The sequence below is a fragment of the Amblyraja radiata genome, chromosome 5, assembly GCF_010909765.2.
Source record: "Amblyraja radiata isolate CabotCenter1 chromosome 5, sAmbRad1.1.pri, whole genome shotgun sequence".
Classification (NCBI taxonomy): Eukaryota; Metazoa; Chordata; class Chondrichthyes; order Rajiformes; family Rajidae; genus Amblyraja; species Amblyraja radiata.
This window is the reverse complement of record NC_045960.1, coordinates 64,617,100-64,633,279: the sequence shown is the minus strand read 5'-3', so window position 1 is coordinate 64,633,279 and position 16,180 is coordinate 64,617,100. Positions and strand designations below refer to the sequence as shown.

At 41.9% G+C, this 16,180-nt stretch overlaps 1 protein-coding gene across 3 annotated transcripts in view; it reads left to right on the top strand.

Moving 5' to 3' along the window:
- Positions 1-16,180, top strand: part of LOC116973398 (exostosin-1-like) — a 333,037-nt gene that overhangs the window by 203,113 nt on the left and 113,744 nt on the right. For all 3 annotated transcript variants that reach the window (XM_033021408.1, XM_033021407.1, XM_033021409.1), the window contains exons 5-6: positions 6,349-6,468; positions 15,692-15,824. In XM_033021408.1, coding sequence (XP_032877299.1) covers positions 6,349-6,468; positions 15,692-15,824 — 253 coding nt within the window. The remainder of the gene's footprint in view (positions 1-6,348; positions 6,469-15,691; positions 15,825-16,180) is intronic.

Below are 16,180 nucleotides of genomic sequence, written 5' to 3'. Positions count from 1 at the left end.
TCTGGAATATGGTGTACAATTCTGGTTGCCAAATTATAGCAAATATGTCTACAAAATAGGGAGAGTACAGAGGAGATTTATTAGAATGGTGCCTGGGTTTCAGCACCAAAGTTACAGAGAAAGGTTGACCAAGATAGGTCTTTATTCTTTGGAGGGAAGAAGGTTAAGGGGGGACTTGGTAGGGGTCTTTAAAATTATGAGAGGGATAGACAGAGTTGACGTGGATAAGCTTTTTCCATTGAGAGTAGGGACGATTCAAACAAGAGGACATGATTTGAGAATCAAGGGACAAAAGTTTAGGGGCACATGAGGGGGAACTTCTTTACTCAGAGAGTGGTAGCTGTGTGGAATGAGCTTCCAGTGGAAGTGGTGAAGGCAGGTTCGTTTTTATCATTTAAAAATAAATTGGATAGGTACATGGATGGGAAAGGAATGGAGGGTTATGGCCTGAGTGCAGGTAGATGGGACCATACCATACCATACTATTTATTTGTCATTTGAACCGCACATGAGGTTCAAACAAAATTTGGTTTCTGCAGTTAAACAAGAAAAGAACCACGACACACGCCAACACAATTTACACAAACATCCATCACAGTGAATCTCCTCCTCACTGTGATGGAAGGCAAAGTCTTGTCTCTCCCCTGCTCTCCATTCTTCTCCCGATGTCAAAGTCAAAGCCCCCGGCGGGCGCTAGCAAGTCCGTGGCCATTTAAAGCCGCGCCGGGTGATGTAAGGCCCTGCTCCGTGTCTTGATGTTGGAGCCCCCAGCGGGCGCTAGCAAGTCCGCGGCCATTTAAAGCCGCGCCGGCGATGTAAGACCCCGCTCCAGGTCACTTTCAACCTCGCAATTCGGGCGGGAGAAGTCGCCGTTGCCGGTGCCCCGCAAAGCAGTTTCCCACCGGGGACCCGCGATCTCCCGGTGTCACCATCCACCGGAGTCGGGTCGCAGCCGCACGCCACCGCAGCTCTCCATGCTCCGAACTCATCACGTTCCGAAGCAGGCCAGCTCCACGATGGTAGGTCTGCAGCTCCGCAGGCTCCGTGACGAGCCCCCAGGTCGTTCCGGTTGGAGGCCGCTCCATGGTGCTAGGCCCCAACGACAACGGAGACCCGACAGGGAAAAGGTCGGGTCCCCGTGCAGGGAAGAGATTTAAAAGTCTCCCCCACCCCCCACACATACACGTTTAAAAGTCCACTACAAACTATACCCTCAACGGGACAAAAAAAGAAAAAAAAGACAGACAGACTGCAGAGGCCGCTGCGACGTCGGTCGCGCTGCCCACTCAAGGGCGGCGCGACCGACTAGGTGAGAGTAAGTGTTCAGCATGGACTAGAAGGGCCGAGATGGCCTGATTCCGTGCTGTAATTGTTATATGGTTATATGGTATGGTCTGAGCTCGAATAAATGTTTTTTTGATGAAAAACTGTGCTCCTATTTAGATCTAAACTAAAATGAGATAATTAGGCTCTTCTTTTTTTTAAACTGTAGAAGTTTGGAAAATCTTTCTCACTGTTAAAGAGAATGTAAAAATAGAGAACCATAATACAACGTTAATAAACTTTTGACTTAGTTGTTAATCACTTTAAATCACAATAAATATACAGTGTATCTTTACTATATGTAATGAAATCACTTTGCTGAGCAGCTACAGATTAAACTTGATTGTCACCATTGGGAATTTACTTCCCCCCTTCCACTTGGAAAATGAAACAGCTTTAAGGGCCTGTCCCACTTACTTGTCCTTGGCACATAAATTACGCAACCTCGTCGCCGAGTTGAGGCGCACAGGCATCGTGTGGCCACGCGGAGCCGGTCCCACTGAGAAAAGCAGAGGGGTATGTAGTTGTGCGCGACATCGCGCGGGGCTCCGAAAATTTTGTAGCGAATGAAATCTTTGCGCGCCAATGGCCTGTCGCGTAACTGATAACCAAAGTGGGACATGCCCAAGACCCTGGCGCGACGCAACGTCTCACCTCCAACAGCAGCAGAAGCAGGCAAACGATCGCCGAGCTCGGCCTGGAGCTCACGGCCGTTGCGGTCCAGATCCACCCCCACTTCTACTCCCCCGAAGGTCGCGCGCGATTTCATGCTCCAGCACAGCCGTCTGGAGTACGTGACGTAATTTGAAGATGGACATAAAATGCAGGAGTGACTCAGCGGGACTGGCAGCATCTCTGGCGAGAAGCAATGGTTGACGTTTCAGGTCAAGACCCTTCTTTCAGACTGAAGAAGAGTCTCGACCCAAAACACCACCTATTGCTTCTCTCCAGAGATGGTGCCGGTCCCGCGGAGTTACTCCTGCTTTTTGTGTCCATCTTCAAATGACATCACGCACTCCAGACGGCTGTGCTGGCGCATGAAATCGCGCGCGACCTTCGCGCCTCAACGCGACCACGAGGTCGCGTAATTAGCGTGCCAAGGACACGTAAGTGGGACAGGGGCTTTAATGAAGATCATTGGATCAAATTATGTGGATTGGTTTTGAGAAGTGGAATTGCTTCAATTCAGGTTGATGTTTATAAATTGCTCTATGGTGTTGAGCTTGGATTCCACAAGGAATGGGTTGTTCCACTTTTGGTCCAAACATGGTCGCAAGCAGAATTTTTAAGAGGTAGCAAAAATGGCTTCTGCTAACATCAAAGGAACACTAGTAAATGTTACCTCTATTGAGTACTGGGTAGGTAGAAAGCACTCTTTAGATCGAAGTTATACCTGGTACAGTGGTTGTGACAATCGGGACCAATCAATGCTTCACATGTTCTTTTGGGTCAACATTTTAGACCCGCTTTGTCACATGATTGCAAAATGTTCAGTTTATTTGGCAGCTCCTCAGATGATGAAGCATTCTGCACCTATTTACTGCAACTTCCAGACATAAACGAAATAACAAGCCAGCGACATGACCTGCAAGTAGCAGGCAAAGAACACATGCAGCAACAAAAAGTCCAACCACCTCTTCTCAATATTCACTGTACTATCATCATCAAATAACCCAGCATCAACATCTGATGTGTCTTTGTGAGTAGCGACTCCAAAACATGTGAACCCCACCTTTTGGAAGGACAAAGGAGCCGATGCATGGATGCTTATTTTGTTCCATATTGCATCTAACTACAAGCATTTTTGCCGATTTAAAAATCCTGCAACTCACTACCAAACAGATTAATTATCTAGATTCATCACATGGATTTCCGTGTTTCAAGAAGATAATCCCACTATCTTCTCAAAAAGGGATAAACATTGTCAGCAACAAGCGCATCGAAACAAATGACTAAAAAGCCAGAATGAATGATGTAATCATTAATTTATTCACTGATTTTAGAAACAAACGCTACTCAAATCATATAAAAGTTTTCCTGCATTACCGTGTTCAATTCTGTCAGTCCAGTTGAATCTAAAGTTGTGCAGCGGTAGAGTTGCTGCCTTACAGCGCCAGAGGCCCAAGTTTGATCCTGATTATGGGTGCCATCTGGATGGAGTTTGTACGTTCTCCCTGTGACTGTGTGGTTTTTCTCCAGGTACCCCAATTTCCTCCACACTGCAAAGATGTACAGGTTTGTAGGTTAATCGGCTTTGATAAAAAATTGTAAAATTGTCCCTAGGGTGTAGGATAGTGTTAGTGTACGGGGTGATCGTTGGTCAGCGCAGACTTGGTTGGCCGAAGGGCCTATTTCCGTGCTGTATCTCTAAAGTCTAAAACTAAACTCATCCACGATCTCTGCAGCCATTTCCACACATCGGTATGACTGGAATTTATAACTAAAATTATTGCCTTTAAATGAACCTACAGCTTGATTTGCTAGATTTTGCATCTTGGTATAACCTTCAAATGAAATCAAACTGGAACCTGGAGAGCACTAAATCATAATTTATTTTTTTACGTTTAAACAAAGGCAATTTCCTTTAAGTTCGGCTTATGATACACGTTAACTCTAAAAATCAATATTTAATACAAAAATCTACAAGTTGTCAGAAGACTGGCAAAAGTACAGAAATACCTTCTCTGCACATCTGTTTTTAAGGCAAAGTTCCTTTTTTCCATCTGCACGTGGTTTCCTTCACTGAATGAATCCATACAGACAATGATCCCAACTAATGTATTCACAGGTTATTGATTTTACCTCTGAAACCTCTACATATGACTCAAATGTATTTGTTTTCTCAATATACTACATTTTGTCTCCTGGGTATGTAACATCTGCCTTTAAACACGTTTGCCATCAAAGCTTGGTTCTGATTTTCTCTGTGCATTTGTTTTCTTTCTCAGATTCTCCTTCCTTCCTTTTTCTGTAATTTTTGTCTGTAATTTTCATATTGGAAATCCTGAAATAGAAACTCTTTGATGTTTTCTTGACAGATGTCGCCTGATCTGCATTTCTCTGTTTTCTGTTTTTGATTCTGTTTTCTGACGTGTAATATTTGATAATTTGTTCATAACATTTCAAACACACGATTGGCAGCCCCGCGAACAGTCTGTGTGTTTTTTCATGTTATTTTTATTTTTAGTGTATGTTAAAGTCTGTGTAAATGTTCTCCTGTTTGTTTTAATGTGGGGAGAGGGGGAAACATTTTTTTCAGTTTCTTACCTTCCTGGAGATGCGATTAATTTTCAGATGGCATTCTCCGGTCGCTCTGCGGCCTACCATCGATGGAGCTGGAGGCCTCCTCGGACTGACTTTGGGCCTCACTGTGGGGCTGGGCCTTGCTTGGGAGCCGATCCCTTGTCTGTGATCGCTCCAACTGCGGACTGCGGACTTTACCTTCAAGAGCTCGCAGTCTCGGGAGAGGCTAGTCGGGAAGCTCCAATGACGCAGAGGCACGACCAGCCCCGACTCGGGGTCCGATCGTCCGGCGCGGGTGAGCTGACATCCTCCTGATGCAGGAACTAATCACCTCGATGCGGAGGGCCCAAATGCCACCGGCTAATCGCCTCAATGCGGAGGGCCAAAATGCCACCGGCTAATTTGCCTCAATGCGGAGGGCACAAATGCCACCGGCTAATTACCTCGATGCGGAGGGCCAAAATGCCACCGGCTAATCGCCTCAAGGGCACAAATGCCACAGGCTATAGGTGTCAAGATGATCCCATCAACGGAGGGCTCGAGACCCCAGACTGTGGGAGAGCTAGGGAAAACTTTTTTCGCCTTCCATCACAATGAGGAATGCGGAGGAGGCACTGTGGTGGATGTTTATGTTAAAATGTATTTTGTGTACGTTCCATTGCTTTTTATTTGTATAACTGACTTGGCAAATGAAATTCCTCGTATGTTGCAAAACATACTTGGCTAATAAACTATTTAAAATTCATATTTGTGAATGAAGTGAAACATTTATGAGAAATTGCATCATATTATTTAGTATTAATACTGCTACTGAAGATTAACAGTGGATGGTTTGAATTGCATTCTTGTCAAATAGGAAACAGCAAACTGAAATTGTATGCACTGAACTGCTGAATATTTTCAAAGATTGTCATGGAGAATTGGGAATTCTTGCAGTGGAGCCAAATATTGGCCTTGGGTTGCAAATGTTAACTTGAACAATGTAGTAGAATGGTTAATAACATCTGCATCTCTTTAGAAATCTTCATGGATTGCAGAAACAAAATTAATTTTATACTAACCCTAATTTGTACCAATATATGCAGAACACTCAGCCATAGTTACTCAGCCAGAGCTATCTACTTGAGATGTTTGAATTCTCAGGAAACTTGAAATTCTACTGACTTCCATTTAAAAACGAGAAAATTGACATTTCTCATGTCTTCTGTCTATATAAAACTTAAGTAACATGAATAATATGGCTACCTTTTAATAGTTGCAACACAATGTCTTGAGAGAAATTGTGCTAATAGTTACTGAATGGCAGAATTTATTAATGATTGGAGGAGAACTGGATTAGGGCAGTTTCAGGCTGCTGGGCAATGAACTTGATTGCAGATCCACAATTACATGTATGGGTAAGATTGTCACAGATGTGGTAATCAACAACAAAATCTTGATTTTGGAGAAATGGGTTTTTCAAGGTGAGGCAGGAATTTGTGTCTGAAGAAGCATAATGATAGAAATTTGAAAGGAAGAGGAACAACCCAAAAATTCCAATAACAGCAAGCAAATGGTCAGGGAAGGAAAGTTGAATGATTATTAATTTAGAATGAATGGAGAAGGAATAGCAACAAAAGCATACATGAAAGGGAAGTCTGAAGAATGGATTCACACCAAGAAAATATGAAGCTTCCATGATCTCAACAGCCATGGTAAATGCATATTACATTATTTTCTGGTATTTGTGTCACTGAAGAGTTGCATTTTTTAAATTTCATGCTGTCTATGCTTATATTACAGATTCCTTCAATAACTAGATCGATTCGTCATGAGAAAATAATGGCTCTTAGGCAACAAACACAGTTCCTATGGGATGCTTATTTTTCTTCTGCAAAAAAAATTGTATTAACAACTTTAGAGGTGAGTGATTCAATTTGCATGTCTTAAATTAATGCTAAATCTTGGGTAATTTTCATCATCTTTCCTTGATAACAGCTCCCAAATATGGACCATATATCTTCCTTTCTGGGATCTCTAATTTTTATATTTTTTGCCATTCAGAGTGTGTGTGTGCCATTGAACATTCATTCAAAGGGTCAGGCCATTACTGGATTAGTCATACTCTGATGCTTATTTCAGTAATATGGAAAATGATACATGCTAGCTGGACTACCAATTGTATAAAAGTAACAGGATTATTAAAATATGTGCCGTTTTAAGACAATGTTTTTTTTAAAACTTTTTCTACCACATCTTATCAAGTTTAAAAATGTCTTTAAATTAAATCAATTAGGAACATATGTATATAGACAAAAGAAAGATGTTTTTAAGAATGCAGGTTCTGTTCTGTTGTCAACTTCACCTCAGGCTTTCTGTTACGAAATACAGTAGCAGCAAAGCGCATTTGCCGACCCATCGTTCAATGCACTTTTCCAAAAAATCAAAGATTCCTTAGGCCAATGGTTTTACACTTATTCCTACTTCTGGACACATGGTGAGTTTCAGGTGAGCTTTCAAAAGGATCCATTCAGAGGTAAAATACTTATTTGCAGAATATTTCCATTTTATCTGTCTTTATCATCAATAGCTTTTATATCCAGCTCAGATAATTTTCAGATTCAGATTCAGATTCAACTTTAATTGTCATTGTCAGTGTACAGTACAGAGACAACGAAATTTTAAGTCATTTCCTACACCTATTATATTCTTGAGCCAACCTGCACAATGCTAATCCTACCACGACAATGGAACATAACAGCCCATCTCTTGCACCAATATAGATTTGTTTTCTGGGGGAGGTTTCTACTTATGTTTTTGCAATGATAACTTTTTGAGCATAACTTGAACATTGTGAAAAATTGAATAAACTGAGGAAGTTATTTAGACAACAGTGTGAATCATACAAATATTTTACATTTCACCCTGAATTTAACTTTCCAAAAGCACTCTGACTGATTTTCTTAAGCGTAAGTAGAATGCTTAATTCTTAAGCAAACAGCAGAAAGAAAGTAGTCCAACTTACATGGAATTAATAAATGTGATTTTAAAAATTGAATGCTATTTGCTATGTTACAGGTTTTAAAGTGAAATACCTGCAAGAAGATTGCATATTGCTTCTAGGGTCAAAAGGTTATCTAATCTCTTAATGCTATGTGCTAGAGAAGAAACTATCTAATATTTTTTTTCGGGATAGATTAATTTATGTCCTGATGAAAATTTTGAAAAGGACATCAACAGCAGACATAATCTTGTTCTGGACCAAACAAGAGAATTATTTACAAAACACTTGAGTAAATCAGATGATTTATTCGAAGTAAAAGCTTAGTTAAGTGCATAAAGTATTATTTAGTACAACAATCCTGTGGTATTATATACAAATAGGCCAAACCAAGCATTGTAAAGCAGTGTAAAAAGTCAAAGAATCAGGCAATGTAAAGAGTCAAAGAAGCAACTCAATAAGAGGAAAAATAGATCAGGGAGATAATGCGAGGGGCTGATGCACATTGGATAAAACGAAGAGAAGGGGAAGAAGTGAGGGAAGATGAATGATGAGGAGGAAGATAGAGAGATGGGGCTGGTGGATGAAGAACTTAAACACATATATATATTTGTGTTTTAGTAAAAAAAAAACTCTTGCAAGACCAAAACAGCTTTGACGGGCTTTTGTTAAAGGTTCTGGAAGCAGGGCTGCAGGACTATACTGATTGAAGCCCCTCTCACTGCAAAGTGGTTTTTGCATCTCGTGGATGCAGGACTTTGCTTGATACCTCCCAGGGCCACCTTAGGTGAGTCGAATAGATAGGAACCCCGTGCAGTGGGCTGTCCAGCCCTTTGAACTCATGGAACAGATCTCTTCATCCAGACAGAACCTGAAATTCCGCTCATTAAAATATAGATGGGTTTCTTGGGAGAGCGATGTTTGCATTGAGAAAGCGGAACAGTTGTAATGCATTATTTATCGATAAAGTGATTGCAGAACATGAGGGCTGAGCAATCCAGTTAGTATCCCACTTAACATCTGCACTGCAGATTCACCTCTATTATTGGCACAGCAAGTGTATAATGAAAGACGCAGCAATCAACTTACTGTGTTGAAAACATTCGAGGCCAAGCAAATGCAATGGCCAAAGAGACCTTTGAAATTTTATTTATTTCCTGAAGATGATAAATGAATTATCACACATCTACACTTGCAAAACTATTCATTAAAACTGATTGACTGAGGCAATTTCTTGCTTTGTAGATCAAAAATCCAAAATTGCATTAATGTAGACCTCAGAGTAAGCCAGTGGCCTGAGTTTAAAACTGATATTTACAATATTCCACTTCATAATTGTAAAACTTTACCGTAAAAAAAAGGGCAGGGTAGATGATAACATAATAACTTCTAGGGAAATTATTGTCAATATTGTACCACAACTTATCAAAGGCAGGACATACAGTTTTTATTAAAAAACCTTGTTAGAAGCTTACATTGGAAATATACTCCCTTTTTATTGAAATTTACATTAGGTTCCTCAGGAATAAGTTTCCTCTTCAACCATCCCTTGGAATTGTGGATGACTTGCTTCCACTCTGGATTCTGTGGATTTTGAAGTAACCAATGGGGCTATTGTGGGAATCAAAATAACTTCTACAGAGTGGGCAGGAGTGGCATAGTGCTGTCAGTAAGTGGGAAGTTTGTGAGGCGTTGTGCCGCCTATGCAGGGCTTCTATGTGCACCAAATGCGTGGCCACAAGGTTTTCAATACCATCCCAAATGTTGCCTTTGCACTTTGAGTGATTCCCTGGAGTCAATGGGGATCATAATAATAATCATAATCATACTTTATTAATCAAGTATGTTTTGCAACATACGAGGAATTTGATTTGCCATACAGTCATACCAATAAAAAGCAACAAAACACACGAAATACATTTTAACATAAACATCCACCACAGTGACTCCTCCACATTCCTCATTGTGATGGAAAGCGAACAAAAAATTCAATCTCTTCCCTTCTTTGTTCCATTTTTTCAAGAAAGCTTTGAACGCCTCCTGCTAAAATTTCTTCCCATGACAGAGCTCAGAACAGATTGCCTGTTCCAGGAGTCTGGTGAAGGATGCTTATGACACGGCTGGTCAACAAAGTGTAACTGGAGCCTCCGTTTTGGATGTTGGCCTGGAAGGGGACACTGTCATTGATTTTCCAGTGAATTTACAGGTTCTTGCAGAGACAGTGTTTGTGGTAATTTTCTTTTGCCTTGAAGTGCCTGCGATGTGTAGCCTGAGTCTCAGAAGGACGTAGGAGGGCAGGAATCACTTGGTACTCAGTAGATCATGACTTTATATCAGTTTGACGTCTTGTGCTTCGATTACCCTTTTCCTCAAAGTCTGTGCGACTCATTGATGGTAGAGGTGAATTCTATCATTGATCTTTGCCTTTACTGAGAGATGGCTCCCGAGAAATAGGAACTATTCCACATTTCCCAGAGCCTTGTTAAAGGGCAGTGTGGTGCAGCTGAAAGTTTGATAGGACAACTTGGTCTTGGAGGTGTTCAGTGTAAGGCTGTCAATACTCAGGTATATATCACTTGAATAATATAATTGGGGTCAAGGAAAGAGCGTTTACGTTGCGGCCTGTTTCCACCAATCTTTCCACCACCACGCACAAGAAGCGTTAAGACAGACACCATTGTATGCAGATGCTGAGAAGTGTGTTCAGCTCTGGCTGAACAAGTTTTAACCTTGTGTGTGGACTCGATAAGAAGAACAATAACAAAATAATTGACTTATTTAGTCCACTTCTAAGTTAAAAATTCTTAATCTGATCCTTTAATATCCTAATTATATTCGCCATTTGGTAGCATATTAATTCATTTCAGTAGAATTGTTTTAATTTACAATGCATAGATGATATTTAGGTTAACTATGCACTGACGCACAGAACAGGTGCTGTAATGTTATGTCAAACACTCAAGTCATGCATTGACTTTAGTCACCATAATAAGCCTTAATTTTAAACCTGCCTCTGAACAACTCCAACTCTGAACAACAATGGTTACTATATGTGGGCTGATTGAAAGTAAATGCAGTGAATGTTGCATCTTGCCAGCTAGGATTCTTGTTCACTGGTCCCTGCTGGGGGTAGTCAGGATAGAGGAGATTCCAAATTTATTCTGCCACAGATAACAAGAACTATGGAAGTTACAATAAAAAGGAGTTGCAACAAAATCTGATTCATATATTCGTTGCTAACCAGTTAATATCCAGTTACTAATCAATCGGCCCATCAAACATCATCAAAGTTGTTGTCAAGAATGCTAACTAGCTGTAATAAAACGGAAATGCAGATGCTGGTTTATACCAAAAATAGACTTAAAATGCTGGAGTAACTCAACAGGACAGGCAGCATCTCTGGAGAAAATATATAGGTGACGCTTTGGGACGGGCCTCTTCTTCAGACTGATTGTAATAGGGCGAGTGGGGGGAAAACAGGAAGCGAAGAAAAAAAGGACAAATCGGGGCTGTTGGTAAACAAACCATTTGTCAAAAGCTCAGCTTTGGTTTTGCTAGGACTACTCAGCTCCTGATATTATCACAGCTTTCGTGTAAGCATAAACCAAAGATCTGAATGCGGGAGATGGTGATAGTGATTAATCTTACATCAATGCGGCATTCCACTGAGTGCAGCATTAAAGCTCGTCAATGGATATCAAAGGAAAACAGTACACTATTTGAGGAGTGTACATAGGACGATGGTTGTGGTTGTTGATGACCAAAAATCGCAGACCAGGGCTTCATAGCAAGATTTCCTCAGGGCAGTGTCCTAGGCTAATCATCTTCAGCTCCATCATCAATTACTTATTTTTCATCATACGATCAAAAGTGGGGATGTTTGCTGATGATTATAAAAGTTGCATTCCTTTTGCAACTCCTCAGCAAATGAAGCAGCAGTTGCCTGCATGCAAGATCCAGACAAAATTCAGGCCTGGGCTAATAAGTGACAAGTAACATTCATGCCACAAAAGTGCCAGACAATTAACATCTCTAAAAAGGAGAGACTAGCCACCTAACCACATTTAGTGTTGCGGATGTTGCGAAGGGGTCGGGATGGGGGAGGATAACAGGACCAGGGGGCAGGAATAGGTGCCAATGCCCAGCTCAATCAGTTACCCACATACTGTGACTTTCAGAGCAGATCAGAAGCTGGGAATCCTGATGTGAGTAACTTACCTAAAAGGCTGAAGTCAGAAGTATGATGGAACACTGCCCACTAGCTACCATTGGTATACCATCAACAACTCAAGAAGCTAAAGACTATCCAGGACAAGGCAATCCAATTGTTTGCTATCTCATCAACCACTCCAGACATTAATTTCTTCCACCATAGGTGCACAGTCGCCTCACTGTGTACCATCTACAGAGTGCACTGCAATTACTGACCCATGATACTCAAACAGTAGCTCCCGATCCTGCACCACTTACCACCAAGAAGGTCAAGGGCAGAATGTGAACACTACCTCCAGGTTCTCATTCAAGTCACACATTATGCTGACTTGGAATACATTGTTGTTCTTTCATTCCCACTGGGTCTAAATCCTCAAACCGCCAATCCAATTGCACTGTGAGATTAAATTCACCAAGGCGGCAGTGGTTTATAAAATAGTATATCATTGCATTTTCAACGGCGTGTAGAACTGGGCAATAAATGTTCTCCTTGTCAGCGATGTCAGGATCCCAAAAATGAATTTAAAATACAGAAAATGTGGAAATACATGGCAGGTCAGACAGTATCTGTGGATGTGATCCAGAATTAATGTTATACATTTCATCGAAGATGTTTGTGTGTAGTGTTGTTTCCTAACTTACTTATGAGAGGACTTTCTTTAATTCTTAGTTTATAGTCTCAGTCCTAGACTTTCTAATCAGCAGAAAATGTTTATCTTTACAAAGGGAGGGAGAGAGAAAACGGGGAATTACAGACCAGTTAGTCTAACATCGGTAGTGGGGAAAATGCTAGAGTCAGTTATTAAAGATGAGATAGCAGCACATTTGGAAAGTGGTGAAATCATTGGACAAAGTCAGCATGAATTTATGAAAGGTAAATCATGTCTGACGAATCTTATAGAATTTTTCGAGGATGTAACTAGTAGAGTGGATAAGGGAGAACCAGTGGATGTGTTATATCTGGACTTTCAGAAGGCTTTTGACAAGGTCCCACATAAGAGATTAGTATGCAGACTTAAAGCACACGGTATTGGGGGTTCAGTATTGATGTGGATAGAGAACTGGCTGGCAGACAGGAAGCAAAGAGTAGGAGTAAACGGGTCCTTTTCAGAATGTCAGGCAGTGACTAGTGGGGTACCGCAAGGCTCAGTGCTGGGACCCCAGCTATTTACAATATATATTAATGATTTGGACGAGGGAATTGAATGCAACATCTCCAAGTTTGCGGATGACACGAAGCTGGGGAGCAGTGTTAGCTGTGAGGAGGATGCTAGGAGGCTGTAAGGTGACTTGGATAGGTTGGGTGAGTGGGCAAATGCATGGCAGATGCAGTATAATGTGGATAAATGTGAGGTTAACTTTAATGTAACTTTGGTTACAGTTTTAATTCCATCTGTTTTAACAAGTACTGTTATGTAGCGTGAGACAATGTAAAATGCAGAAAGTTGATAACTGTAAGTAGGATGATTGATTGTTACTGGCATATACACTTTTGCAAGATGCACATCCCGTTCTGTTAGGGCACAAAGCGGTATTATCTTTTCAATGTTACCAGTGTTGTCCTGATAACATTTTTGGAACCAATTCTTGAATCTTGCATTCACAGAGACAGTAGATTATTGATTCAGCACCACAATGTTGTAGTTCTGTTGTTACTTAAACTTTATTCAAGCAGGGTTCCTTGCTAGGAATGCAGAATCAAGCAATTTATCTCAGCAATCAATCAGCAAATTTGCGTAAAGGTGGCTATGTTATTCATGCAATCTTAAAGGGGCTGTCCCACTGTACGAGCTAATTCAAAAGCTCTCCCGAGTTTAAAAAAAAAATCAAACTCGTAAGCACATAGAATGTACGTAGCAGCTACGTCGGAGCTCAGGACGTCTCTTAGCGGCTCGTAATGCTAACGGCAGGTACTCAGAAAACGCGGTAAGCTCGTGAAGACTCGTGAAAATTTTTCAACATGTGGTTGAAACATGTTGAAAAATGTCCATGAGAGCCCTGAGTACCTACGAGCGGCTATTACCGTAATTCTCCGAGTTCGAATCGGGAAATTCGGGAGAAGTCTTTAATTAGCTCATACAGTGGGACAGCCCCTTTAGTCACTCTTAAAGGCTGAAATTGTGATCCATGATATCAGTGGCAAGTGTTTTATGCTTTCACATGAGAGTTATTTGGCTACTTTTTAAAATATACCATTAAGTTAATTGTTTTCATCACATACATAATCGGTTTTTAATCGTTTATGTGATAAGACCAAGTAGGACCCGTTGGGTCCCGTCCCCTCAACGCACGGTTGCGGGGGGGGGGGCGACCTGCACACACACTAACCATCCACCACACACACTAACTACCCCCCGCACACACACACACACACTGTAACCACCCCCATTGATATTATATTAATATTATTAATTGGCTCCTTTTACCCCATACCCGCCCTATCCACTGATGCATAGCCCCCAACTCTCAGGCTCGTCTAGAGAGGGAGGGGGGAGGGGTAGAGAGTGAGGGCAGAGAGAGAGGGCAAAGAGAGAGGGGGCAGACACAGAGAGGAAGAGGCAGAGAGAGAGGGGCAGAGACAGAGTGAGGGGCATAGACAGAGACAGAGGGAGAGGGGGGGAGGGAGGGGAAGAGGAGGGGGGGAAGGGAGGGGCGTGGTGGGGGAGAAGGGGGGGATGGGAGGGGGGAGGGATGGGGAAGGGGGAAAGGGGGTGAGAGGCGGAGAGGGGGGAGGGGAGGGGGAGGGAGAGAGGAGGGGGGAGAGAGGGGGGGAGAGAGAGGGGGAAGAGAGAGAGGGGGAGAGGGAGGGGAGGGGTGGAGGGGAAGGGAGGGTGGGTGAGGCAGGAAAGGGGGTGAGAGGGGGAAAGGGGAGGGGGAGGGAGGGAGAGAGAGGAGGGGGAGAGATGGGGGGAGAGGGGGTTGGGGGAGAGAGGGGGGGAGAGAGAGAGGGGGAGAGAGAGGTGGCGGCAGCTTGCGTGGGAGGGGCGGCAGCTTGCGTGGGGCGGATGCAGGTCTCAGTGGGGTAGCGGCTACAGCTCGCGGGGGGTCGACAGATGTTCGCGGGGGGGAGGGGCAGCAGCAGCTCTCAGGGGGGACATCACTCGCAGCGCAGATGCACCACGCAGAGCCCGCAGCACGCAGAGCCATTGTGACGTCATCAGTCAAAGCCGCTCAGTTTTATTTTGAAAGACATTTCAGATTCTAGAACATTTTAATTAATAACTCAAGAAATAAAGCCCGAAATTTTCAGGTAAGCCAATTTTTGACTCCAGGGGGTAAATCTCTACCGGAATATGTAAAAAGATTCCCGTTAGCGCGTCGTTTCTTCGAGTAGATGTGATCACACACAAACAAAAATATAAATACACACACACACACACATGCAAGATCAGAGTTTTATAGTTATAAGGATGTATACTTTAATTCTGTAAAGTCAAAATAGCCATTGGACATAATTGCCACTCAAAGTAAGCCTCTATCTGTATTTGTTAAAAAAAACAAGATTTCTCATGGATGATGTCTCAGTTTTCACAGCAGGAGTTAATGTGCTCAATTATCGCTTAAGCTTGCTAAAGTCCTCAAATGGATGTACGGTGCTGTTTTTGAAAAGTAAATTGTTTGCATAAAGCACTTCAATCATTTTTGTGAATCTGTGTTCTAATATTCCAAAACACAGGAATTGTAAATGTTAGTGCAACCTCCTTGATCATTTGTATTCCACCACTTGTAACGAGTAAAGTGTGATGTGAGACAGCATGGAATACAGAAAGTCAATCACTGTAAGTGTTACTATACCAGGGATCTGTATGTTTGCTAGAATACAGGGAAGATGCAGTTCCTGCTCAATAAGGCACAAGGTGGCATGTCTTGGATATGACTTCCCAGTACCGTCATATTTTCAAATGAATTACATTTTAACATTTTTTTCTACAGATCATACACGATAGGATATATTCACATATAGCAAGAAATCAATTCATATGGAATAAACCACCAGGTGGACTCTACATGCTACCACAGTATTCTACAAATTTAGCTGCCCTTCCTTTTTATTATTTAAGTTTGGGTAAGTGCAACTGTTTAAGCTGTACATTTTTGGCATAGAATTAATTTTGTTGAAGTTTATACTTTCTGTGGTTTTAAATAATCACATTTCTAGAGCAGATTATTTGCAGCTAGTAAATTAATAGACCAATTGCTGCTATCTCTTCACATGGAAGTTGTGAGTTTTGCTCTCCTGTTCCCAACTCCCAAGTGATTGATATTTGCATGGTTGATTGGGATTGAGAGATTCGATTCAAAACAGGAACATAAACTTGGACAGGTGGAAGGAAGAATTTGGCTCTGTATTCTTTGAAGTTTAGAAAAATGAGGGACGATTTTATTCCCTCATAAAGGGAGGTAAATGGGGCAACAACAAAA